General features: G+C 50.4%; 9 protein-coding genes across 9 annotated transcripts; 3 read left to right on the top strand and 6 right to left on the bottom strand.

Moving 5' to 3' along the window:
- On the bottom strand, positions 1 to 1,106 carry ANOM_007912 (WD40 repeat domain-containing protein; the record flags this gene model as incomplete). Its single annotated transcript, XM_015553168.1, has 3 exons — positions 1 to 589; positions 711 to 789; positions 913 to 1,106. Coding segments are annotated over 3 exons (825 nt in total), but the record flags the coding sequence as incomplete, so codon positions are not given.
- Positions 1,107 to 2,154: 1,048 nt separating this feature from the next.
- On the top strand, positions 2,155 to 2,715 carry ANOM_007911 (cupin domain-containing protein; the record flags this gene model as incomplete). The annotated part of the gene is made up of 2 exons (XM_015553167.1): positions 2,155 to 2,523; positions 2,587 to 2,715. 2 exons carry the CDS (start codon positions 2,155 to 2,157, stop codon positions 2,713 to 2,715), a joined length of 498 nt encoding a protein of 165 aa, XP_015403700.1.
- Positions 2,716 to 2,814: 99 nt separating this feature from the next.
- On the bottom strand, positions 2,815 to 7,786 carry ANOM_007910 (putative protein kinase; the record flags this gene model as incomplete). The annotated part of the gene is made up of 6 exons (XM_015553166.1): positions 2,815 to 3,732; positions 3,802 to 3,935; positions 5,097 to 5,693; positions 5,768 to 7,130; positions 7,254 to 7,540; positions 7,613 to 7,786. Coding segments are annotated over 6 exons (3,354 nt in total), but the record flags the coding sequence as incomplete, so codon positions are not given.
- Positions 7,787 to 10,463: 2,677 nt separating this feature from the next.
- ANOM_007909 (mitochondrial 54S ribosomal protein uL11m) lies at positions 10,464 to 11,181 on the bottom strand (the record flags this gene model as incomplete). The annotated part of the gene is made up of 2 exons (XM_015553165.1): positions 10,464 to 10,956; positions 11,053 to 11,181. 2 exons carry the CDS (start codon positions 11,179 to 11,181, stop codon positions 10,624 to 10,626), a joined length of 462 nt encoding a protein of 153 aa, XP_015403711.1. The 3' UTR covers positions 10,464 to 10,623.
- Positions 11,182 to 11,750: 569 nt separating this feature from the next.
- ANOM_007908 (survival factor 1 family protein) lies at positions 11,751 to 13,541 on the top strand (the record flags this gene model as incomplete). Its single annotated transcript, XM_015553164.1, has 5 exons — positions 11,751 to 11,799; positions 11,845 to 12,053; positions 12,119 to 12,581; positions 12,638 to 13,014; positions 13,065 to 13,541. The coding sequence occupies 5 exons, from the start codon at positions 11,751 to 11,753 to the stop codon at positions 13,161 to 13,163; spliced, it is 1,197 nt and encodes a 398-aa protein (XP_015403712.1). The 3' UTR covers positions 13,164 to 13,541.
- A 561-nt stretch (positions 13,542 to 14,102) lies between these two features.
- On the bottom strand, positions 14,103 to 14,705 carry ANOM_007907 (choline dehydrogenase family protein; the record flags this gene model as incomplete). The annotated part of the gene is made up of 1 exon (XM_015553163.1): positions 14,103 to 14,705. The coding sequence occupies one exon, from the start codon at positions 14,703 to 14,705 to the stop codon at positions 14,103 to 14,105; it is 603 nt and encodes a 200-aa protein (XP_015403703.1).
- A 41-nt stretch (positions 14,706 to 14,746) lies between these two features.
- On the bottom strand, positions 14,747 to 16,042 carry ANOM_007906 (glucose-methanol-choline (gmc) oxidoreductase; the record flags this gene model as incomplete). Its single annotated transcript, XM_015553162.1, has 1 exon — positions 14,747 to 16,042. The coding sequence occupies one exon, from the start codon at positions 16,040 to 16,042 to the stop codon at positions 14,747 to 14,749; it is 1,296 nt and encodes a 431-aa protein (XP_015403704.1).
- Positions 16,043 to 18,871: 2,829 nt separating this feature from the next.
- On the top strand, positions 18,872 to 20,040 carry ANOM_007905 (uncharacterized protein; the record flags this gene model as incomplete). Its single annotated transcript, XM_015553161.1, has 2 exons — positions 18,872 to 19,706; positions 19,763 to 20,040. Coding segments are annotated over 2 exons (1,113 nt in total), but the record flags the coding sequence as incomplete, so codon positions are not given.
- Positions 20,041 to 20,541: 501 nt separating this feature from the next.
- ANOM_007904 (mRNA splicing protein SYF1) lies at positions 20,542 to 23,667 on the bottom strand (the record flags this gene model as incomplete). Its single annotated transcript, XM_015553160.1, has 5 exons — positions 20,542 to 21,170; positions 21,229 to 23,240; positions 23,297 to 23,350; positions 23,403 to 23,519; positions 23,578 to 23,667. 5 exons carry the CDS (start codon positions 23,665 to 23,667, stop codon positions 20,894 to 20,896), a joined length of 2,550 nt encoding a protein of 849 aa, XP_015403706.1. The 3' UTR covers positions 20,542 to 20,893.
- Positions 23,668 to 23,933: the final 266 nt, after the last annotated feature.

Genomic DNA, 23,933 nt, shown 5'->3' with positions numbered 1-23,933 from the left:
CGATGCCGTCATGATCGTATCCCCGTCACGATTTACCAGAATGTCTCGAATGTTATCTGTATGTCCGACAAATTTGGTGATCAGCTTCCCGGATTTGGGGTCCCACACTCTGACCACACTCTCTGGACCGCCGCTGGCGATCACAGAAGACACAGCTCCAAGCGCATATACAGACCCTTTGGCCGTGCTATCCCCTCCGCAGGCGTCAATATTCAATATCTCCCCACCGCGATTCAAATCCCACAGGTAGACTTTGTGATCTAGACCTCCAGATGCGACCCAAGAGGCATGGCTCCCCGGTGTAGCCAGCGCTTTGACGTAATCCGCATGTTTCCCGATAGGGTCCGAGACTTCCGTACATTCGGAATGCGGTCGCCATAGTCGTACAGTAGTATCGGAGGATGCAGAGACTAGGGCAGAGTTGTTCTTCGTTAGAACAATGTCATTGATCCAATGGCTGTGCGCCTGGACTTGGTTTCGGAATGTCGTGGGAGCCGGTTTCGAAGCGCCCAAGGTGGGAGGGGACGATGACTTCAGTGATGAATTTAGATCCCATGAGCAGATGACACCATCGCGACCAGCGGAATACCTGTTTCACGGACGGTAGTTAGCGCCGAGTTGACGGCGACACCGGCGAAAGCGGTCGTTCCCAGGGCGCGGCAAAGATTCTGACAGAAACGCCGAAAACGAGGGGTTTGGAGGGTGCTCACAGGATAGAGTTATCTGTGTCGATTTCTAGGCCGTTTACCCCCAGCCGATGACCGCCAGGGGCATCAGGCAGAGGTAGCACTGAGCAGAGCGAAAAACAATCGTTAGTGGAGGATCTACAAGTGAGACAGGTGTAAGACCAGCAGCAGAAACACCACGAGAGAATAAATCAATAGACTAAATCTGGTGGGAAAATTAACATACCATATGTGATCCTCTGGTGACTTAATTTCCGGGCCATGTAGTGTTGAGGTCCTCGGAAGAGGCGAGTTGAGAAAGAAGTGCGGAGGAGACGGCGCTCAGTGCGGAGGTTAGACCAAGTGGGCGGTCGATCACTCACCAACAGTCGCAACAGTCGCAACCGGGAGCATCCCCAGGAGTCTTGAAGGTATAAGAAGGAAAGGAAAGAAATCAATCACAACACACAAAAATCAAAGGAACAACACAACCAAGAGGAGGGTAAGGAGGTGAACGAAAGAGAAGAGCCCACAGCAAAAGAGATTAGGGGAGAGAGAAAGAGAGAGAGAGAGAGCTACTGGAGTTTAAGTGGTGTGCCTGGAAATGACAAGCGTGGAGGCTTTGATTATCTTAAGTTTAGTCCCGAAGGTCATGCCTCCTCCTCACATGATGCCATCCCAGTGACATACTACTACTAGTACCTGATCGTAGTATAGTATTTACCTATCTCTTCTTTCTCGACTCCTTTCCATTCCTTTCTGTTATATATATACGGATATATGTATATACATGTTTTCATTTCGACTGCAGCACAGGTCCATTGGAGTGAACCAGTGCGGGATGTTAATTACTTACGACTAGTAGGACGACTTCTCCACTCCCGCACTTCATTTAACGTCCAGTGCAGTGATATCATTTGCCGGGGTTGTGTTGACCGCCGCAGTTTGTCCGATGCCACTGAACATTCTCTACTAATCCTCGAGTAGATGCTAGTATAGTGGCTATTCACTTCAGCCGACAGCTATAACTGACACCATTGTACATACACAGTGATCTATGCATAACATAGACGAGCTAGTACTATCTATACTGCTAGAAATACTCCGCCAGGTGGTTGTATACTAAGTACCAAATGAAACTAACCAATCGAATCAATCCCTGGTAAACTCCGTGAGTGAGATCATCGGGACATAGGCATGATATATCGAGGTCTCCGCGAGAGTCTCAGCTTACATGGGCTACAACCAAGTCTTTCCAAACAGGAAAAAGCCGAGCAAAGAGTAGTAAATTAAAGTCCAAATGGACATCCCCGCCACCTTAGTCAAGCCCTACTAGCAACCACCTGCGACCAACGAGGAGAGCGTACCTGAATCGCCCAACATCCAAAAGACGATCCGGGCCCTCCAACTATAACCTCACCCCGAGGGCGGCTATTACAGCGAAACCGATCGTCATCCACTCCGGGTCCCAGATCCCTATCGCGACGACATGGATAAGAGTAAGAGAATAATGGAGCCAGATGCTGAGAAAGCTACCCGGTCAGCGAGCACTACGATCTACTACTTCATTACGCCCCGGTCGCCGATGGGATATTTCCATCGCAATCGGAGTCGCACGGTGCATACCCTTCACCGTGGCCGAGGTCGGTACGTCATCCTGCACGCCGACCAGGCGAAGGAGGATGAAGGGAAAGTGCCCATTGAATCATTTGTGGTGGGCCATCGGATTGACAAGGGAGAGCGACTGCAATGGGTTGTGGAGGGCGGAAAGTATAAATCCAGCTATTTGTTGCCGGATTGCGATGGCGATTTGTCTGGTGATAACAACTTGAAGTCAGAGGGGTTGTTAATTAGCGAGGTCAGTGGTCAATGCTAGGAAGCTGCTAGTATTACAAGGAATGGAAGCTGACGATTGATCAAGACTGTTGTTCCAGGGTTTGAGTTTTATGACCATGACTTCCTGACTGTAGAGAAGATGGAACAACTCCTGACTGCTGAACAAGCTGAGGAACTAAAGTGGATGGCAAGGAAGAGCTGCGACAATGCATGATGCAGAGAGAGCGCCCTGTCCGATATGCTATGATACCTCGTCTATTTATAACGCTATGGTGTATTGTACAAGCGATGAGATTATATATACATGAGTCCTTTATTCGTCCTGAGACCTACTTTTCCTCTCAAGGGAATTCCATGCCCATTGGTAACTACCCAAAAACACGGCGCCTCCAATACCGATCCAAGCCACCCGTGGTCCGATACCTCTCCAAAAAGCCCCGAATCCTTCCTTGGAAATATCCTGAACCACGTCCTTGATCCGCACTCGACCACCTTCCGCACCATCTCCACGACGAGCGAGCATGACTCGCGTCTTGATGACGTCGAGAGGGGTCGTAAGCCCGGCGGCAATTGCGCCAGCGACACTACCGAACATGGCACTTGTGGAGGCCGGCACCTGGTCTATGGAAGAGCCCGAGCCAGATTTCGAGGTATGCTGCATGCGCTTGGCATATGCCTCCTTCATTGATTCCCACATAGTGAACTGTAAAACGGTGAACGGGATTTCCCTTGCAATGGTGATACCGGCTCCCCGATACAGTTCCCTGATGACCTGTCCATAACCACCACTTATCCCACGGGCAGCATCTGGATGGCGCAAAGCCAGAATATCCTTTAAGGCCAACAAACTTGAGCCACCAAAGAGACCCGCTTGAGCTCTTTGTTTGATAACTTCAGTAGGCACGCGAACTGCGCAAGCTGCTACCTCACCCATCGAAGACGCAAGAGAATGTGTAAGGATTATATGTGTCCGGGACGGAGTCTCGGAGCTCGAGACTGGTAGAAGAGAACGTTTTACGCCATCGTAGACGATGAAGAAGGATGCGGCTGATGGTGCCGAGCCGAAGAGGACGGAAGGGAGACCAGCATAGATTCCTCGGATAGTCTGTCTCAGGGACAGACTGGTAGGGGGGACCGATGGGGCATGGTGTCTAGCTTTCTGAAGGCGTGTTTTGATCGTATCTAATGGGTACAAAGAACAGTCGACAGTGAGCCCGGCCACTGCACCAGACTTGTGCGGCAGGAAAGGTTAGTTGACAGACGATCAAGCGGGGGACGAAGCGTAATTATCACAGCATACAAGCAAAGACCTCGTCCATAAGGAGACCAATGGCTCCGCTTCGGGTGACTGAGCCATGATAGTGAAACGCGGGGTTGGGACGTGGCACGAAGGAGCGGACTGCAGAGGATGGAATTCCTGGCGCATCCTGGGACCTGAAGAAACTCCGATAATCGCAGATCTCGCTAAACTCCGCAATCTCCGCCGCCCGGAGGACGCCAGGTTTCACCCATTGTATGTACATGTAAATATTTTGCTGCAAATCTCACTCGTTATATCGACCATATTGGCGGCTAATACTCTTCGTTACGTCTCCATCGTTCAAGACCTGGTGTGTGCCCTTATCAACGTCCAGGTCTGGTTCATTCAAAGTGGTAACATAGAAGAGTCCTGTATTAAATCTACAATAGAACATGGTGATATAGAAGGACACGAGGGCATTAAATGAGACATGGAAGTGGCTGGACCTCGATCAACAGACTGAATGACTACCGCTGCTGACTTTTTGCATTAATCCTTTCCTCTTTTGAACTGCAGACAGTTCTTTAGTTCATGTATTTATAGTATCTACCTGGCTAGTTTTGGCTTGATGAATACAATTAGGGGCATGTGAAATGAATGAGCAGACCGAAGGATGAGGTGACCCTTGAATCGAGCCAGATGCACGATATAATACTGCATAGGAAATATCGAAGCCAAAGAAGAAATGTAAAACAAGTAGAAAGGGGCAATAGAGGTCTAACAACCAGCCATTGTTTGCTGGGAAGGTTAATCGCCCGAGCAGCTCCGTTTCACACGACCGACCAGAAACGCCTGTATAACAACGTGGGGGGGAAAAAAAGGGCGGAGCGGAAGCATTTGCTCCCTCTTCCCAGCACAGGGAAAGTGAAAGTGGATAATCAAAACAACTGAGGTAGCGTAGAAAGCATTGACCTCATGACCTATATTGAACCGTACAAAACGGCTAAAGAGTGACAGAAGACCACCATGGGCAATATGCCCTGAACCATAACTTGACGGTAAAAGTCCACAAAAGTGTATCACGACTCGAAAGCAACCGGGAGCAACAAAGCAATATGGAAACAAAGGTCTCGGGTCGGAAAATGGACCACAAAGAGTATTAGCTGGTATTAAGGGTGAGAGGCCTATTTGGCCTTACTGGCCACTGCGGGGCTCGGAGAAGGTGGCTCCAGGATATGTGTATGGCCCGGAGCCCTGTGAACCTCCCCAGAGACCTCTTGGTGACAGGCATCGATGTTTCGAATCCATTCATCGGTCAAGACATCATCGAGGATCGCTCGTTCTTTCACGCTCACCTTGAGCATCCGGCCGATGATATAACGGCTTTCGCGAGGCAGGAGCCGCAAAAGCCTCCATGGGCTTGATGACTTCCTGACGTTGTCCTGACGGGGGTGCCGCGCCGGGGGGAAGCGGGGGTGCCTCTTTACTGGTTGTGCGTCTGGGTTTGTTGTCACCATTACCGTTTTTCTGATTGTCGCTAGGTGTCTTCTCTTGGGGGCTCTCTGGGGGTTGATTTTCGTCCTGGGTGGCTGATTCCGGTTTCGGTTGGGATTTTGGCGCATCCTGGCTTTTAGAGGGTTCTGGCGGTGGCCCGGACACTCCATTCTTCGATTCCGAGGACTGGCCTTCCCGCGCAGATGAGGAGAGGTCAGGAGCAGACTTGATCGGTCGATGGCGTTTCGGATCAGCATCTGGCACCGGAGTCCCCGGGGTAGGGGAAGACACAAAGAGTCTATAGGAGTTATCGCTAACTCGGGGTTGCTTCCAAGGGAATCGCCGCAAACTCATGCAGCAGAAGATAATAGCCAGAGACCAGATATCCGTAGGGCGCGGATCATATTTCTTCTCATCATACACTTCCGGGGCGAGGTACGGATCGGAACCCACGATTCCTGAATGAATTTGTAAGTTCAAAAAACAAGTTCCTTTATGAGAACGCCTTCATGAGCATAACGGCCAGACTCACCTGAAGCGGGAACAATGTCATTCTCAAAAGGGTACCGGAAAACAACAGCACTCCCGAAGTCAATCAGTTTCATAATGCCATGCTCGTTGACAACCACGTTATCCAGCTTCAAATCCCGATGGGCCAAGCCCATCCCGTGTAGATATGCCACTCCGCTGAGAATCTGCTTGAAGGAGCACGCGACTTCTTCCTTCTGCATCTTGCCGGTCATAACAATCGCAAAAAGGTCAAATGGGGCGTATTCCATGACCTCGTACCAATGGGTCCCTTCTTGGATGATATCAAGGGTTTCGATAATGTTGCCATGGTGTAAAGTTGACCCAATGCAGAACTCTGCTGTGACTTTTTTCGAATATTCCTTCAACGTCTCCCAGGAATGACGGTCTCGAAACTGCTTCACGGCAAAAGTCACGCCGTCGCTGTTACGTTTCAGTAACCGTACAGAGCCACCGGCCCCAGATCCTAGAACCTTCCCTAACTTTCCATACTTGGAATTGAGCCCATGATCATCGGCAAACGGGACGCTGTCGGGTGCCATTTGATAGGGCGTGCTCTTCCCAGAGGACCTGCTCGACCGTTTCGCTGCCGATGATGGTGACTCAGCGCGTTTGTGTTTATGACCCATCTTGAAAAATCGCTTGAGCTCCGCCATATGGCCATGATGCTTACCCTCGGGTTCTTGCTGTCTGGAGTCCTTTTTGCTGCCGAAAAACCCACTACGTTGCTTATCGCTTGCCTTCAGATCACTCGCGCTTGCCGACCGGGGGGTCGATGGACGGCCGAACGACGAGGTGTGTGCACGCCGTTTGAAGTCACGGCCGCCAAAAATAAACCGCTGATCGAGCTGAGCAAGGTTCTTCGGCTGAGGAGGGCGCTTACTGCGAGCGTACGGATCATCCGGTTCTCCTACTGGCGTGATGGCGCCAGGAGGAGTGTAGTCGACCCTAGGGGTGGCTGGTGGGCTTTCGTCTTGAGAGCTGGCATCGGGCCCAATGAAGAACTGCGCCCGATGTTTTGCTCCATTCTGTGGGTGAGACGATGTTTGCGAGACATTGGTCTTTGCTAGGTGATCGGTCGAACCAGGCCGCGAAGTTGGGGCGCTTTGGGGCGCTTGGCTCTTCGTGGATCCACCTGTGGGTGGAGATGTCTCTGGGGTCATCGCCGCTGAGTTTGCGCCGGTTCCTCGATCTGTAGCAATCGACATGGAGGAAGTGCCATTAGTTTTGGATTCACGCGAATGGGTGGCCGCGGGTGTAAGTGGTGGTGATTGCATCACGGACACTGGTGGGGAGGCATGGGGAGACGGCAAACCAGATCCATTAGCTCCTCGTGTACTGCGATCGCTTGATTCTCGAGACGCAACCTGTAAGGGACAGCATGGTGATTAGCCTCTTTCTCTCCCCTCAGTTCGGGCGGGCCGATGTGAGGACGGTGCCTTGCAGAACATATGCAGCCACATGCCGGCAGATTACCTGCGCATACATACCCTTGAAGAAGGTAGAGAGACGGGATCATATGAGAAACTCCCCAGCCGAGACTCTTGTAATTGGGATCTTTGAAGGCTAGCCGCCAACGACCGCAAGTCATCCATTTGCTTGGGGGTCTCGGCCGGCCTCGGTGCGGGGCCACCAGTGGCGGCCGATGGCTCAATTTCCTCTGTTGTTGAAGAGAAGCGGACCTGGCTTGGTTGTGCTTTAGTCTTGTTCTCCTGATCAGCTGAATTCGTACCCTGCCCAGCTGGCGCTGGGACGGGTTGCTGAGCGGCCAAAGAGTCTGGGGACAAAATCAACGATATCAGTATACAATACTTATTCTCGACCGACGGTGGTGAGGGGCGCTGCATACCGGATTCCATGTTCGTATGGGCGAAACCAGTCGCTTCAGACGTCATACTCCCCAAAATTACGTTGCGGGACACATGCCCCTCCACGAATTGAGCTGATAGGCTGGCCGATGATAATAGCGATAACTAAGTCAAACGGTTATAGTAGAATAACTTCTTCCTCTCCCTTATTCTCCGGAGGCGGATGTGGTTGAATGTTTGACCGAAGGCAACCAACGAGCTGTGAGATGGAAATGCGCGGAGGATTTCGTATGCAGGATCCGTTGCCGTTGTTACTCACAAAACAGTAGGCGGAGAGAAAACTGGACCCATTCAAAAACGGCGGAGGACCGGAAGGATGGTTAAAAGACACCGGGATAGTCCTTGCGCCTCTTATCGTCAAGGGTTCGACAAGAACTAACAGAAGGAGGAGTGGGATGTACGGAGGGGGGCGGAGTCGAGGGGAGAGATCCACCACACGAGGAAAAGGAAGAGAGAGAGAGAGAAGAGAAAGCAGGTGCGGCGGGTTTGGGGTTGGAGCCAGAAAATGACGCCGGCGGCAATAGCGGCGCCGGACGGAGGAGGATTAGTTTAGTGGCAGAATAGATTAGTTTCGTAGCTGGGGGGGGTGTGGGTTCGTCAAACGCCTGGACCATTCACGCGGATCAGTTCAAGATGGATTGATGGACCCCGAACAGTTGGAAGGGGAAAAAAGACTATTCCCCTTGGTTTTTCTGGTCAAGCACAGTCGCTTTCGTCCTGGAAAGAAAAAATGGTCGGGGACAAGGCGGGAGAGAAAAAAGTAAAAAAAAGAAAAAGGAAAAAGGAAAAATAAAGGAAAAGAAAAAGTTTATGCAGGGCAGATAAATCAATTGCTGAGATTTCAACTGACCGTTTTGCGCGTGCTGAGAGGATTGGATTTGAAACGGTTCAATCTTCTTCGGAATCTGGCGGAGACGGTCAACGGTATATGACAGTTAAATACAGAGTCGTCGTCATGATTATCTTGGGGATTCATTGCTTTCTTTCTGGTACGAGCAATACTGAGATGCATCACCATGTGACCCGGTGGGATTAAAGCCAAGTCTTCTATTTACAGCTGTCAATTCCTCCATGTCCTCTCCATTATGCACCGGATTTCCCGTTGTATTACGAAGAGAAATCTAGCCCAAGATGAAGGCAATAGTCATAAGAATTCTAAGAATTCTAGCCAACCTTGGTACTTAACAAATACACTCAGCCTTGGGGGGTCATTCGGCCTCAAGCCAAGGATGAGCCAGACCTGGTCGTTATCGGTACTGGCAGACTACTAAGAATACCGACAAGCGTCCGCGAACAGGATTGGAGAACAACAACCCTTCCAGATCCTCCCCTCCCGATCGGCCCTCCAACTCCGTCTATGGTGGCTGACCGTCTACCCCGCTATAACATTCTGGATTTCATCTGGCGTGGAATTCTGCTGCATAGTGAGAGTTAGTTACATTCACGGCTACTCGGCTGATCCGCCACCGCTTTGACGTTCCGCTGGGGTTGGTCGGCTATTGACGATGATGGTTTGGTATTCAGAGTCTCAGACGTTCCACAATTTACTCCGGACAGTCCTTACTTTTACCTCGTCGTAGATTTTTGACAGGAAAGCTTCCCGCCACCGGTTTCTTGGTTCATGCTGCTCACATTACCTCATCGACCACAACCGAGTGGGGCGCGGGACACCGCTTTGGGACGCATTCCTTGCCGGGTTTAGTCACGGATGGACCTGATCTGGAAGGCTTCCAGACTCGGTTAGCTTGGCAGCCCTACAGATTTGGCCTGTTTGTTTCCTTATTAGCAATCGATGGGAACAAATAGTTGAATATCACGAGTTAAAGAGTCATCCTGAATCAACCTTCTGTCAGACTACTAATAGCATCCAGATATCTCGGATCTAGTTTTTCAATCATCGTCATTAACAATCGCTTGTTGAGGGTGTGCGTGGAATGCATTAGGCAGTCATTAAATGGTTCGGAGCCCTGACATGTTCGTGGATACCCACTCCGTCCACCAGCTGTCGGCTCCCCATGAGCCTCTTTGATCATTATCCACTTGGTACGGGTTCTTCTAGGCACATAGTCTACAGTACTCGAAGTAAATGTTCTTTTGAGTTATGTCCCCCAACTTCCGACCAAAAACACTTCAAAAACAGACTGCAGGGAAAAGGTGAGGAATGTGGGAATTCCCACTCCAGCGCTTCGTGGTCTATCCTATCTCATTTGGGCGATACTATGCCAGATGATCATCATCGAAGGTCACTCCCTATCCAGGAGGCAATAATTGAACTGATTGCGTAGGCCAAATAATTGCCAAGCAAGAACCGCTCCCTCTCGTATTCAATTTGAATGTCTATCAGGAGAAGACCCGTTGTCCTGACTCAATAATATCCATGGTGACAGGAAGGGATCCGCAATTGATGTTGATGGCTGCTCTTGGCGTTTAGTTGGTTCGATCCCTTACGTCTCTTTTCTCGGGCCCCTTTCACTTTAGTTACCCCTAATTTATTTCATCATCATCGTCAAGGTTACTAACTTTTATTGTTATTTTGATCTTATTTTATTTTCCTTCTCATCAAGTAGGATATTTCATTTGCGGCCCCTATTCTCCTGTCACCATAGGAAAGGGATGTGAAAGAGATGTGTGCATATCCATCCTTGCCCAGTCTGGGGTCGGCATCACGGAATGAACGCTTTTACATCAACTTCGGTTATCAAGGCGCCCAACCATGGTTTTGTGCTGCTCAGATCAGAGAACCACCTTTTCCGAGGACGAGACGTAGATGACTAGCTCCATCTGTCTCATGCCTCAGGAAGACCTGGCCCATGTGCAGATGCTTCAGGTATCCGACAACGCTTTCTATATCACATGCTATGTATTATAGTACAATTGAAAACAGACTCCATACCCAAGAACGCCAGTATCATAATTCACGGCAGTGGTCGCAACACTCGCATCGTATCAGGGATGTCAAATAAATATACAGTCGATCTCGCCCCCTTCCCATTTAGGGAACAACCTGAATGCCAATGGACTTCGCCTGCGCAATGACGCTCTTGCATAGCCCCTGCAGACTCAATCCCGATAGTCTCGTCTCGGAATGCTTGATTTGCGCGATCTCGTACACATGTTTCAGGGACACCTTGCCAACGATCTCGTGGCCTGGGTTCATAGCTCCGCGTATGCGATTCTTACGAGGTTCGACGTTCGCGGCCTGCAGCAACAGCCAGGTTGTCGTGGGGGTGCGGAGATCGAATGTGAAAGAGCGATCCGGACGGACGGTGACACGCGCGGGAACGGGTACTCCGGTGTTGATGTGTGCGGTCCGGGCGTTGAATTCCTGTTGTAAGTCATCAGTGAGTGGACTGGATCATTAACATGCCCTGTAGATTTGATGTATATTTGAGCTCTGAACCTATTTCTTCCCGTAACGTACCTTGCAAAAATCCATACTCTTGACACCCTTGCTACCGAGGGCCGGACCGACTGGAGGACTGGGACTGGCCTGTCCAGCGCCCACGATGAGCTTCACAATTTGATCTTTGGCCAACGCTTTTTTCGCCATGGTGAATCAGGAGTGGCTTTTGGTGGGAACTCAAAAGGTCAGGTCAATGGTATATATGGACCGAATGGAATGAACTGTATGGGCGGAGGTCTTTTTGCGGTCCCAGAGTTTTGGAGAGTTCTGGATTTGGAATGGCGCCGCGGCGACGGAATTACTTACCGTATTAACCACAAGCGAAAGAAACGAAATGAAATGAAATGCTGAACGTCATTAAAAACATTGTTCGGAGGAGAATACATATGGATGCATGTATGAGTAAATGATTCTCAATCTCGATCCTTTTATTCCATGTAGCTCCCTTGGATAATTTGTAATTTTTAGAAATCTCGTACTGCACTTGATCTGGGTTGTTTTTCATTTCCCTTCGTCACTATTGATTTATTTCCCATTGTCAGAAGCTATTGAGTTGCCCCCCTTTGCCTCTCTCTCTCCCCGCGCGCTATCGATTTCCTTTCCCTTCACCTACACTTTCCTCGACTCTCTCTCTCTCTCTCTTCCCTTCCCTTCCCTCTCCCTCCACCGCTTTAACTCTACTTACACCCGTCACTCCATCTCCCTTTAAGCCCATCATGAACTGGCTCAAATCAACGTACGCATTTCCTCTCATTTTCCACCCCGGTGGGTCTTAGATTCAACCGTGCTAATCTTTCACACTACCGCTAGCCTCGCGAGTGTTGCGGGTACGCAGGAGCCGATCTATGGCCCTGAGGCGATTCGATCTGTTGCTCAACAAGAAGTCCCTTACACTGTACTCTCGAAGGAGGACCTGCGTTGCGCGCCTACCAATACACCAATGTCGAGACCAAGACCTTCTATATCATGGCCGACAATGGCACCTTAGTTTTTGTGCAGATCATCTACAGCAACATTGTGTAAGGCTATTATTACCTCGCTGCACCGGACTTTTCTCCAAATCCTAGACCTTTTCCTATTGAAGCCGTTTCTGTTTTCTCTAACCTCTCCTGGTTGTTATAGTGGCATTCACACCACCGCCCAGTTCAACGCGAAGATCTTCAACCTTACTGGAGATGCCGCCCACAAGTGGTACTCGGATCCCTTGTACAACTTTATGTTCGATGAGAGCATGCTTTCCTTTGGAGCCGATAACCTCTCTTTAGCGCTCAATGAGGAAGGAGATGCATACACACTGAAGTCCGCCGTGAACGAAGACTGTCTGGTGAACATCACCTTCAAGCGTTCTTCCCCCGGTTTCGTCATTGGAAAGGATGGCACTTCCTACTTCGGTACAGATGCACAGAACCCCTGGGGTTCGATGAGCCATGCATTCTGGCCCCGTTGTGGTGTTGAAGGAACGATCACCACCAAGGAGCAAACTTACGACCTCAAAGGCCGCGGCATGTTCATCCATGGCCTTCAAGGCATGAAGCCGCATCATGCTGGTGAGTGATGCCCCCCAAGAAGCAGTTGAATAGTCAGTGTTCTAATCTTAAGGTAGCTGCGCGGTGGAACTTCGTCAATTTCCAGACTCCTACATACACTGCCGTCATGATGGAGTTTACAACGCCCCCCTCTTACGGATCGACCGTGGTGAACGTTGGCGGAATTGTTAAAGACGGAGAGATTGTTTACGCCGGTGTAACTAACTCGGCTACCCATACTGAGACAGCCCAGGACCAGGATAGCGACTGGCCCGAGCCGAAATCCATCAAGTGGGTTTGGGATGGCAAGTCGCAAGATGATAAGGCTGTCCATGCGGAGGTCGATGGTGCACTCGGGCGGAGATTGGACCGCATTGACGTTATGGCGGAGGTGCCAGGCTTCATCAAGACTATTGCCGGTAGCGTCGCTGGCACACGGCCCTACATCTTCCAGGTAAGGCTGCGTGGTGTTTATGATGACGAGTTACGCTAACGAGGATTTAGTTCGCTCCCCAAGAGAAGCTCACACTGAAATTGAAGATCGGAGATGAAGAAGTCTCCGAGGAGGGTGTCATGTTCTCCGAGTCGACGTTCATCTCGTGAATGACGCTACGTACATAGATCATTGTTTTCTGGGTCTTGTCCATGGCGTTTTGAGTGTTAATCGTGGATTCTCCTAATTGTCGCTGCTGATATGCAGTCGAAAACCCAACTCCTAATGTTTCAAAAACATCATATAAGAATCTTTAATGATCTACATAAATCTGTATCTTCCTATCAATGTCACATATTGGGCGAGCATCTGAAACTCATGCCTCCGCTTCTTGCGGTTTCAAAAAGGGACTTCTTAACTAGGAGTTTGACCGGGATCTGGAGCAGGTAACTGGTGTTCCTCTAGCCTTGGGATTTGCCTCTCCAGGTATAGCAACACAGCAGATCATCCGATGGTCGAGATCACTTGTTCATTCCAATCTCCTCGGCTATTCTAAGGACTGGCGCTCCCAGGATCTTGCCCTCTTGGGATTTCCTATGCCAAATACGTGGCTCTTGATCCACAAGACTATCCTAAAACCCATACATATTGGGCGTCTGGACGTCGAAGGCAAATGAGGCCTCTTTGAGGCATCTTAATCCTCCAATGTAGAGGCCTTGACACTATCGATCTGGCAAATTGGGCGATGCAGGTGGCAGGTGAATATGGAGTTATTGCCTGCTCCCAATCTGGTCAAACTTGGTCTTGAAGTTTCGACTTGTTCGCATTTTTGGGACCATGGCACTGCATGGATAGGACCTGCAGAGATAGCCGGCCGTATAGGTTGACGTTAAGAGTATAGGCAGTTTACTATATCGACGAAGGAGTAGTTGAACAAGTACTCCTCGGATACTAGATAACGCATCGCTCGTTGATCTGGAGCCAATGTCACATGGTATTATAAGACAATAAAACGTGCTTCCAAACTTATAATTACAGGAATGTTACTCGCGCAGTATATACAACGTTGTGCTATGCATAGCACGCTCCACAGTGTAGACTCTTTGAGTCTAGTTCAACTCAGACAGAATCTCATCAGCTGCCTTCTCGGCGACAATATAAGTCGAAACAGCGGTAAAGGTGCCGGGAATCTTGGGGTACACCGAAGCATCCACCACTCGAAGCCCACTGACACCACGGACCCGGAATTTTGCGTCCAAGACCGCCATGGGATCATCGTCCGCGCCAATAGGGCACGTACAAGAGGCATGGTGTCCCCAAGCTGTATCCTTCGCATACTGCTGGATATCCTCCTTGGTCTTCACATCAGCACCGGGGAGTACCTCGGTGACATCCACGAGCTGACGATCAAACGCATCGCGACTCAGCTCAACCGCCTCATACAGCGCCTGCAAATCAGCATCATAGTCACCCACACCAGTGTCGAAGTAGTTGAACACGATATCGGGCATATCAAGCGGATCAGCAGACCGGAGAGTGACGCTGCCCGCGGAGTTACGGGGATGGCCCTTCAAAATAGCCCAGGTAAACCAGTCATGCTCGCTGGTGGCATTGATGCTGTAGTTGGGGAAGTAACCACGGAAATTGACAGGACCACCGAAGACAAACACATCGTAGGAGTCGTCGGCCGTCACGCTGCTCTTATAGAACATCGTCGCCGCCAGTCCGGAGGAAGAGTAGATACCCCGGTCTTTCAGGATAGGGTGGGGGTTTCCCATCGGTCGATGCAGGGGTCGGCTTGGCCATTCTCGCTGAAGGTGCAGCCGTCTAGGACGGCCCAGTCCTTGGGGACGTGGCCCTGCACGGTGATCTCGTAGTGATCCTGCAGGTTGGTTCCCACGCCCGGCAGATCGGAGATAACCTTGATTCCGAACTTCTGGAGCTCCTCGGCTGGGCCGACACCGCTCAGTTTGAGGAGCTGGGGGGAGTTGTACACACCGCCGGCGACGATGACTTCGCGCGAGGCCTGCGCGGTACCCGGTGTTCCCTTGGAGTAGTCGTTTGCGAGGGGGCTGGCGCGGTAGAGATGTTGGCCATCGAGGAATTCAACGCCGGTAGCGCGGGGTGGGTTCTCAGACTCGTCGAAGGTCACTTTGGTGACGAAACAGTTGGTGCGCACGTCCAAGGGATACTTCTTGCTACCGTCGGCGTTCTTAGCATCGCGGACCGCGAGGATGAACTCGCGGGGTCCGTTGCGGTGGGCGTCGTTGGTGGAGATCGGGATCTGGTAATAGCCCGGCTTGGTATCGCGAGTCTTCTGGTCGGCATTCGCATCACCGGCAAGAAGGGTTCCAACGTTGAAGATCGTGTTGGTATGATTACCGAGAGCGAAAGCACCACCCAGGAGCAAGCTGAGAAGCTGGGGATCCTCCAAAACCAGGCTGAGCGGGGCGGTCTCGGTATGGAGCCAGCCGTCATAGCCATGGCCTTTCATTCCAGGGAGGAGGTAGTTGTTGTTCTCTAACCTGGCAAAGTACTTGCGCATGTTATCCGGGGACCAAGAGCCGTCACCAGTAAGGGTGGCAATGTATTCGAAGTCGGACTGGTGAGGATAGATCGCGATCAGGGCATTGTGCGCAGTGCAACCACCGAGGGTTCCCGTGCGAGGATAGAGGGTGCCCTTCATGGTTGAGCCCTCCGGTGGGTTCAGACCGGTATAGATCTCACCACTTGGAGTTTCATAGCTGGTTTTATAGTCCCGAGCTTGTCTCGCCTCATCTGCGTAGTGGCGAACGAAGAAGTTCCAGGACATCTCCTCATCCTCCGAGGCCTTTGCCGAGTAGGCGGGAATGGAATAGTTGAGGTTCAGACCCTGATCATCACCGGCCTCGATCAGCAGAGTCTTATGTCCTGCGAGGGCCAGACGAGCAGCTAACGGGCCACCACCGGCTCCAGATCCCACAACCACATACTCGTATCCAGTAAGATTGACAGCCGTAGCCAGGCCAGTGCCGACGGCCAGAAGGCCCAACAGCTGACGAACAAACATGATTGAAAATCAGACAGTGTGCATGTTGCTCCAGAGAAGACGGCCCCCGGACGACTCTTTTATAGTTTTTTTTCGGAGGCAAAAATAGACGTTATCCCCCCTCAAAAGGGGAAACAAGACATGGCTGATCAGTGGAAGCATACCGATCCCTGCTCGTTGCAGCGTACTAAGACTGGCCGGCAGTAGACCTAGTAGAGCCGATCCATTCAACACCTCGTGGGTCCCACTCCTGCAAAAGCCGGCTCATTCTTCCCCCTGTCTGTGCGCTGCTGTCCTGCATTCTTCCAGCTGCGGCTTTCTCCGGTGGGATCGCAGCTGGGATTCTTGGTCCGTCGGTTGTTCCATACTGTCTGACCGGCGCCTTCTCATGTCGTCAAACTGTTGAAGAAGCTCACAGTGCTGTTGTCAGGGTCTCCAGCGAGCATTTGACAGAAGTTATTTTCGGTTGATCACTGCCAAGATGCGGTTTAAGATGTCGATCGGCAGAGTGCTTAAGTGCGGCGCCGGCGTTCATTCCCATCATGGAATTTTAGTGAAGAAACAACCAATGTAACCATGCTCTAGAATATATCCCCGCCTTCAGCCGTTCCAAAAGAAGACTCGTTCTTTTATTAGTACATGTGATGGGCTTTGCAGAGTGCAGACTCGTATTCTCTTTACCTCATGGCATTCATCTACCTCGGCCCCAAAGTCTGCGCTAAGCGAGACTTGAGGGACTCCGTCGACTAGACAGGGGTGGGTCTGCCCTCTAATAGCCAATGCCGACAAGGGATAGGTCTAGTTTAATAAGTGGGACGGTAGAAGTTATCAGTTATACCTGTCGAGGGGTCGTGAGCCAATGGTCTATACTAATGACGAGCAAAGTCCGAGATACTAACATGGTGGATTGGCATACGGAGTACACACAATCGTGAACCCTACTAGTATCTAGATATCGAGATTCCCAGATTCCAGGGTGCTATCGCTTACAATTCGAATGCTCTCTTCACTTGCGACAGGCTCTTATGGTTTCTTTTGTGTTTTTGTTTCTTCATTTTTGAGCAACACCTATGTGCAGGAGATCTATAAGGAGAGCTTCACGTTCCTCAAGCCATGGTCTAACTAGTAATATAAACACACATTTCACTGAAGGAACATAACTAAGGCTTGGAGCTTGGGATGGCTTACTTCATAGTGACCTGATTTAGGCGAATGAATCTGTACCCCAGTATGAATGGTCAGAGGTATTCTGTGCCTCGAGAGTTGTATTCATTGACTGCGCCGAGTGAAATACCAGGTTCTAACTGCGAATGCAACTACAACACCTGACAATATCCCAACATCTGGACATGGATATATGTTCAACAATCCTCGGCCTGGTTTGCTTCTCTCTTCCTGTCGTTTTCTATCCACCAGCACCTATAATCCCTGCCAAACACACTCTGCATCCGTCTAAACAAAGCCAGTTTCTCCAACTCTCGCGCAATATGCTTTCCATCAAGACTACTACTGTTGCTCTCCTCGTCATACTCTGTCTATATCTCGAGACTGTACTGGCTTTCTCTCCGCAAACCTTTACTCATGACCGTACTACCAGTATCAATGTTCCTACTAGCACTCTGATCCCTACCCCTAGCCCCACTCCCACGCCTGCTGCTCTTCTAGAGACGACCAGCCCCTTCGGCCGAGAGAATGCCCTCCAGGCTGAACAGGTATATCCTCCCTGCAAGTCCTTGTACTCTTCACCATATCCAGTACAAGGAGTACTCACAATACTTGGTCTAGAGGAGATGCGATGGGACGTGCACCCATGGACTTTGCTTCTGCACTCCCTACCATTGGTGTCACTGTAATGTCCACAAGGCACACTGTGTTTGCAACTGGTAGGTGCGTACTAGTCCATACTCCGATCAGGGGGGGAATGAGTGCTAGATTGACATAGTCCAGGTAACAAAGAGTTGGGGCAGCTGGGGATCTGCGATGGTGCTGGCACCACTACTGCGGTGCTCTTTCTTCAGGGCCTAGGGTTTTCTAGTTGGGCTATAACTAGATAAAGCAGGACTCCATTATTCAGGCTCTTTTGTAGATAACACCAGGTTAGCAGCCGTGTAATTCTAGTCATTCTTGGACTTTGGGGTCCTTGATGAATCTCGTGATTAATCCCCCAGCCCAGTACTATATTTCCTTCAAATTAAGCCGAACGTTGTCACAGTCTTCTCTACACACCAGCTCAGTCAAGTAAGTCATTCAACTACTCTCGCTACGGTTTGTGATAGCAACAGTATGCTGCTACCCTCTCTCTTTGTCAGAACCGTAGATCAAACCCCCCAGGAACTTGGAGAATGTTCCAGGCACCGGTGAATACGATGTCTTTTCACCGACATTGCTGCCTCATCATGACTCCGCTGGTCATTACTTACTCTTCGCAGGAATATAACCGTCATCTACTATTCAATTCGACCATTCACACGGATTACGCCTTCATTCCCCTAGGTGATGGCTGCAATCGATGCCCCCCACCGGTGTCTATAAAGCTAGGTGCACACGCAGCCTTTTGGAAGACCTTGTCCCTTTCTTCTGTCCTCTATTGAACAAAGAGAATATTGCCAAACCGTGGAGTATCCCTGCATGTCAACGTGAGTAAGGCTCTTTCCTTCCTTCCTTTTTCCTTCTTTCCCCTCCCATATATTCCAAGGGAAGGCCAGCCGTCTATCACGAGGAGTCGCAAGATTTTTTAATTATTTTATTAAAAATTATAGATTGACAAAGAAACAGCAACCCCTCCAGGATCCAGCCCTCCCAAAGATCATCCTCAACACTTCCCGTTTTGCTTAGACAGACCAAAACAAGATGACCCTCGGATTGCTACGAAAAGCTTCAGCCACCCCCAAACCCGAATCCTCTACGGCAGACGACTGGTTTCATGATCCCGCTCCCGGCAACTCCTGGGGCATGGGAATGGCAAACAAGACCAGCGAAACCGACAAGCTGCGCCAGAAGGTAGATCAGATGAGCGAGAAGCTCGACAAGTTGCTCAAGCGGGATGAAGCTTATCACGCGACAAGTGACGGGGTCGAAACTGGTCAGGGAGATACACATCCGGAAGGAGATGGCTGGCGACCGAGCCCAAATGATGAAGGCTTGGGGCAGGCCGAAGAGGATGATGGTTCTCAGGACGATAACTATGACCACTCGTGGGTGGATGAGGACGAAATGCCGGCGCTGGAGAATGTGACCGGTGATTTAGGTGTCCGGCACGCGAGCACGGCTGAGGAGAGTTCGCCGGAGCGTGTGCATGTCGATTCAAGCCTCAGAGACGAGGTTGCGTTGTCCGAGACCAATCATGAACTTGATACACTACGCGGCCAGGTGAAATTTCTCCAAGCGAAAGTGGCTGGCTTGTGGTACGAGAAGCATCAGCTAGCCAGGAAGGTTAAGAAGCTTGAAGGGACAGAGGACGACTCAACTCCAGCAAGGAACTATTTCCTCTCAAGCTACAAGTTGCAGAAGCTCCATCGTGTCCTGACTATGGATGAATGCGAACACCTTCTTCATGCAAGCACCAAAGTTCCGAGTGGGGATGTTGTGGCTGATAGCGAGCTGTATATCTTAGGTGATCGGAGGGACTACGATGTCTTCGTGGATCTGTATGGACTAGTGCCGCAAGCTGTGCCTTCACTGTTGGGTAAGTGGCTAGACCCCCCTCCTCGTCATGATATTAGTAGCTAACCAGAGGCACAGAGGACTATGACATAATCAGCCTGATAGATGCACACGCTACTATCCTGGCCACGAAGCACAAGACCTTCACACCGAAGTTTGAGGAGCGTTTTGCACGCTTCATCAAGGATCTCCAGCGTGCCGGTTATACGAGAGACCCTGATGGTGAGTTTGCGGATGAAATGGGTATTCTGGAATTTCGGTCAAGCTACAAAGCTTTCATAGATGCCCTCAGTAGTGAGGTCCGTGACGCTTCCAAGACCGAGGTAACGAATGAGTCGGAAGAGAAACAACCTGCTTGGTAATAGTCTTCCTTGAACTTGCTTTGCGCAGCTTACATAGTCAATCTTCTCTCTCGGGTTCTCTTTTCCTCTCTTGTTTGCACACATCCCTGAAGTTTTGAAGCGATCTCTACGTTACGGGGATTATCAACGTTGCCTTCTATCGTGCTTAGGGTTTCATTTTTCGTCATTCATGTTCATGCGTTGTCATACTCCTGTCGAAGCAATACAATACACGTGGGTACATGGTTTAGAGTCAGGCAGACTCGCTACCGAATGCTTCTTGCATATAGGATGCCATTTTGTAGCAACATAAGACCAAACCCCCGGATAGACAACCACGTGGTTGTGATTCTTTCATTTTAGGCACATTTCTGTGCTACCCCTTACTGGGCTTCGGTCTGAGATGCAAGATACTACCGGGCACATTCTCTCAAATACCCCCCCAACAAAAAGGGAGGATACTGGTACTGGAGATTAACCGGTTCATATAAATACAGACAGATAGAGGGAAGACACTCCGCAGAGCACCAGAATAAGATATCCATTCCGTCTACAGAAAACACCATCGAAGGTATCTCACAGACCATCAAGACGAATGGTGTTAAGAACACAAACAAAGGAAAAGTAAGAGAAAGAGATGATATCCATGATTCAAGTAAGTGCTGAGGATAGCAACCCCTCCGAGGGACATCCCAAAAAAAAAAAAAAAAAGTTGCGAGGAGATATCAGGACGATAATAATTGTTACAAGGGAAACAAGCAAAGGAGTGTGATATTCGTGCATCAGTTCGATGATAATTGAGATAACTCGGCCAGCGCAACTATCCAAAGCCATGGTAGGAAAACAAAAGTAGCAATCGCAAGGTATTTTACTCGGCATCCATATCTTCGTCCAGGTCAATAGCGTCAGGGTTGGCAGGAGCAGCTGGCTGCTCTTGGTCAGGTGGTGGAGGTCGATTTCCACCCTCGGGACCGGTGCTGGCAGCGACAAAGCCCACAGGAGCACGCGCTTGTCGTTCCAGGGCTGCCATCGCGTCTGCCGTCGAACCATCCACGTCTCCTTCCTCGGCACCCTTTTCGTCGCCGTCTTGAGTCCGCTGTTGACTGCGAGCAATAGCCTGGGAGGCAATGAAGTTGACATCGGTGCTGTGTAGCAATGTTAGCCTTGATCCATAGTGGTGTCAAATCAAGAGGGAATACATACTTGTACTGTGCTTGGACGCTTCTCTTGATACGAAGCATCTCCTTGAAGGTATCTTCGTTTCCATGTTGAACTTCGAATGCCTCCCATTTCTGCCAGAAAGGAGCGTTCGTCCGAGGATCGCAGAATTGAGAAGCGTGGCCGTAGATTGCGCGGGCCCGGTCGATTTCGCCAAGTCGTCGTTCCATTTCTGCAAACTTGAGGCACATCTCCTTGGCTTCCTGGTCGGGCAATGCCGCAATAGCGCGTTCGTAGATCGGTCTTGTGGAAGGCAGGCCAAAGTTCGACGCAGACTTGGTAATGTAGAACTCAAACATCTCGAACCTGTCCTCGTCGGACACCGCACGTGTAGCACGCTCGTAGATTCGCATAGCGTGGCGGGCTAATCCACGTTCCTCTTCGAGATTGCCATACATCAAGTAGAGCGGCTTGGCAAACTTCGGAGGACATCCATCCAGGGCCTGTTCGAAGAGGTCTCGTAATCTTTCAATACCAATCTTCCGATCAACAGCTTTAGTCAAGTAAAGGTTCCACAGCTCGAATGCAACTGGGTAGCTGAAGAGATCCAGCCCTCGCTCGTAGACCTTGAATGAATCTTCGAAGTACTTGTGCTCCTCCAAGAGGTTGGCATAGTTAACCACAGTTTGGGGCGTGGCAATGCGTAGCTCGAAAATCCTCTCGTAGACTTTCTTTGTCTCTTCCAACGACGCGACACTTTCAACCAAATCAACGTAGAAACTCCACAGCTTCCAGCTCTTATGAACTCGTTGCTGAGGTGAGAGGTTCTCATCGAAGTAGTCAACTGTTGATTTTTTCGGTGCTTGCGTTGCTTTCGCCATAACCTCAACGGCTTTATCGAAGTTCTCACCACGGAGTTCCATTTCAGCCCATTCACACCACGTCTCGGCGAGCTCAGCAACCGATTTGAAGGGGACCTTCACGGCCTTCTCAAAGATTACCCTAGCTGTGTCCAGATCTCCCCCGCTTTCGTAGAATTTGGCGTAGTTGACCCAGAGCTCGGAGAACTTCCCATGAGCCTTCTTCGGGCTTATAGCTGCGATGGCTGCTGTGTAAGTGTTGACGATTTCCTGTTTGTTATCACCCCACAAAGCAACCCTCTTCTCCCACTCAATGACATTGTTAGGGTTCTGTCGTAGCAATACATCGTTGACCAGGAATGGCCGGCGGTCCATGAGCTGTTCGAACCTCAGCATTCGGAGATCGAGATCGAAATCTGCCTCTTCGTCGGACTGGCCTTTATCAGCGCGAACGGCTGCCGCTTCCATCAAATTGCCAATGATAGACTCCTCAAATTCGACATAGGAGTCGAAAATAAGCGTAAAGTCGCGAACCGTCATGACCGTCGTAATGCCCTCCTCAAAGGTATCTCGAGCCTTTTCGAAACTACCCTTCGTGATCCAATATGTTGCTAATCCAGCCCACAATTTACCTCTCTGGTCAGCGAACCGGTCGATTCCACTGCGGAGAATAGCGTCCACATCAATACCGACATGCGGGCCAGTTTCGATCTGCTTCGCCTTTGACACGAGCAAGTCCACCATTTCAGTCCATAGCTGGAAGTGACTCTTCCCCTCCTTAGATTGAAATCTTGGGTTGTCGAGTATTTCCATATACCGCTTCACAGCTTCCGTATACTGTCCCATCTCCACAAGAAGCTGAATGTAGTCCTCCGCGTTCTCCGGATGGATTTGCATGTACCGAGCCCAGATTTTCACGGCTGTCTGGCCGGAAGCGGAACGCGCGAAAGTCTTGTAAAGCTTCCATATTCTGTTATGTTGAGTAACCGGCAGGGCTCGTAGTGCGCGGTCGAATGTACGTCGGGTTTGTGTCACGAGGGGTTGTTGAAGCAGGAATGAGAGGTACAGTTCCCAAATCCGTGGCATTTTGTTGAGGAGAATAAGGGCACGCTCAAAAAGCGCGTTGACCTTCTGGTATTCGGCTCGGTATATAATCGGGTTGCGACCTTGGAGATGCTTCGTACGGAATTCCAAGTACTACTAAAATCAGCAAACTTCAATGCGATAGAGTGGGGTTGGAGGAAGCAGCGTACCATCTTCCAGAGTTTGTAAGATCTTGGGAGTTGCTTGCAAGCACGCTCCATCACCTGCGATTGATTAGCAGAGCTTCCGGCAGTGTTAATCGCAACCGAAACATACAAAAGCCTGCTCGTAGAGCGTTCCATGCTGCTGCTTATATTCGATATAAGCAAGCCATGGTTTGATACTGCCTGTGTCCCGAAGGAGATCCTGTTCATATACAGTATCCTGGTCCGCCTGTAAACAGATGATGCAGTTAGCCTTCGTCCTACCAAATTCCGCCGCCACAACTCACTATCAAATAGAGGTCCGGCCCTGAGGCCGACGTGCGATCCATTTGCGCGTGTTGCCGGTGAGATCTCGGGGGCAGGAGTGTCCCTGGCATGTCGCCACTCAGTCGAGCGGGATCGGCTCACACGGTCAACACAGAGTCCGAGGAAGGGGGTTTAGCATGAATTGGAGAGCTTTCTCGTCGCGTTGGCTGATAGCCGCCTGAGAGACTGCAAAAGATGAAGTCGTGCAGCGCCCACGTGACCTGGTATCATGCGGGCCGCAGGTGGTCCAAGCTCCTCCTCCATTATCGCCTATCGTCATCTACGCCGCTCCCTGTCGTGGCCTCTCAAGTTAAGCTGATCGTGCTCCTTGGGTCTA

This window comes from Aspergillus nomiae (assembly GCF_001204775.2).
Source record: "Aspergillus nomiae NRRL 13137 chromosome Unknown contig00316, whole genome shotgun sequence".
Taxonomy (NCBI): Eukaryota; Fungi; Ascomycota; class Eurotiomycetes; order Eurotiales; family Aspergillaceae; genus Aspergillus; species Aspergillus nomiae.
This window is presented reverse-complemented; position numbering and strand designations above follow the sequence as displayed.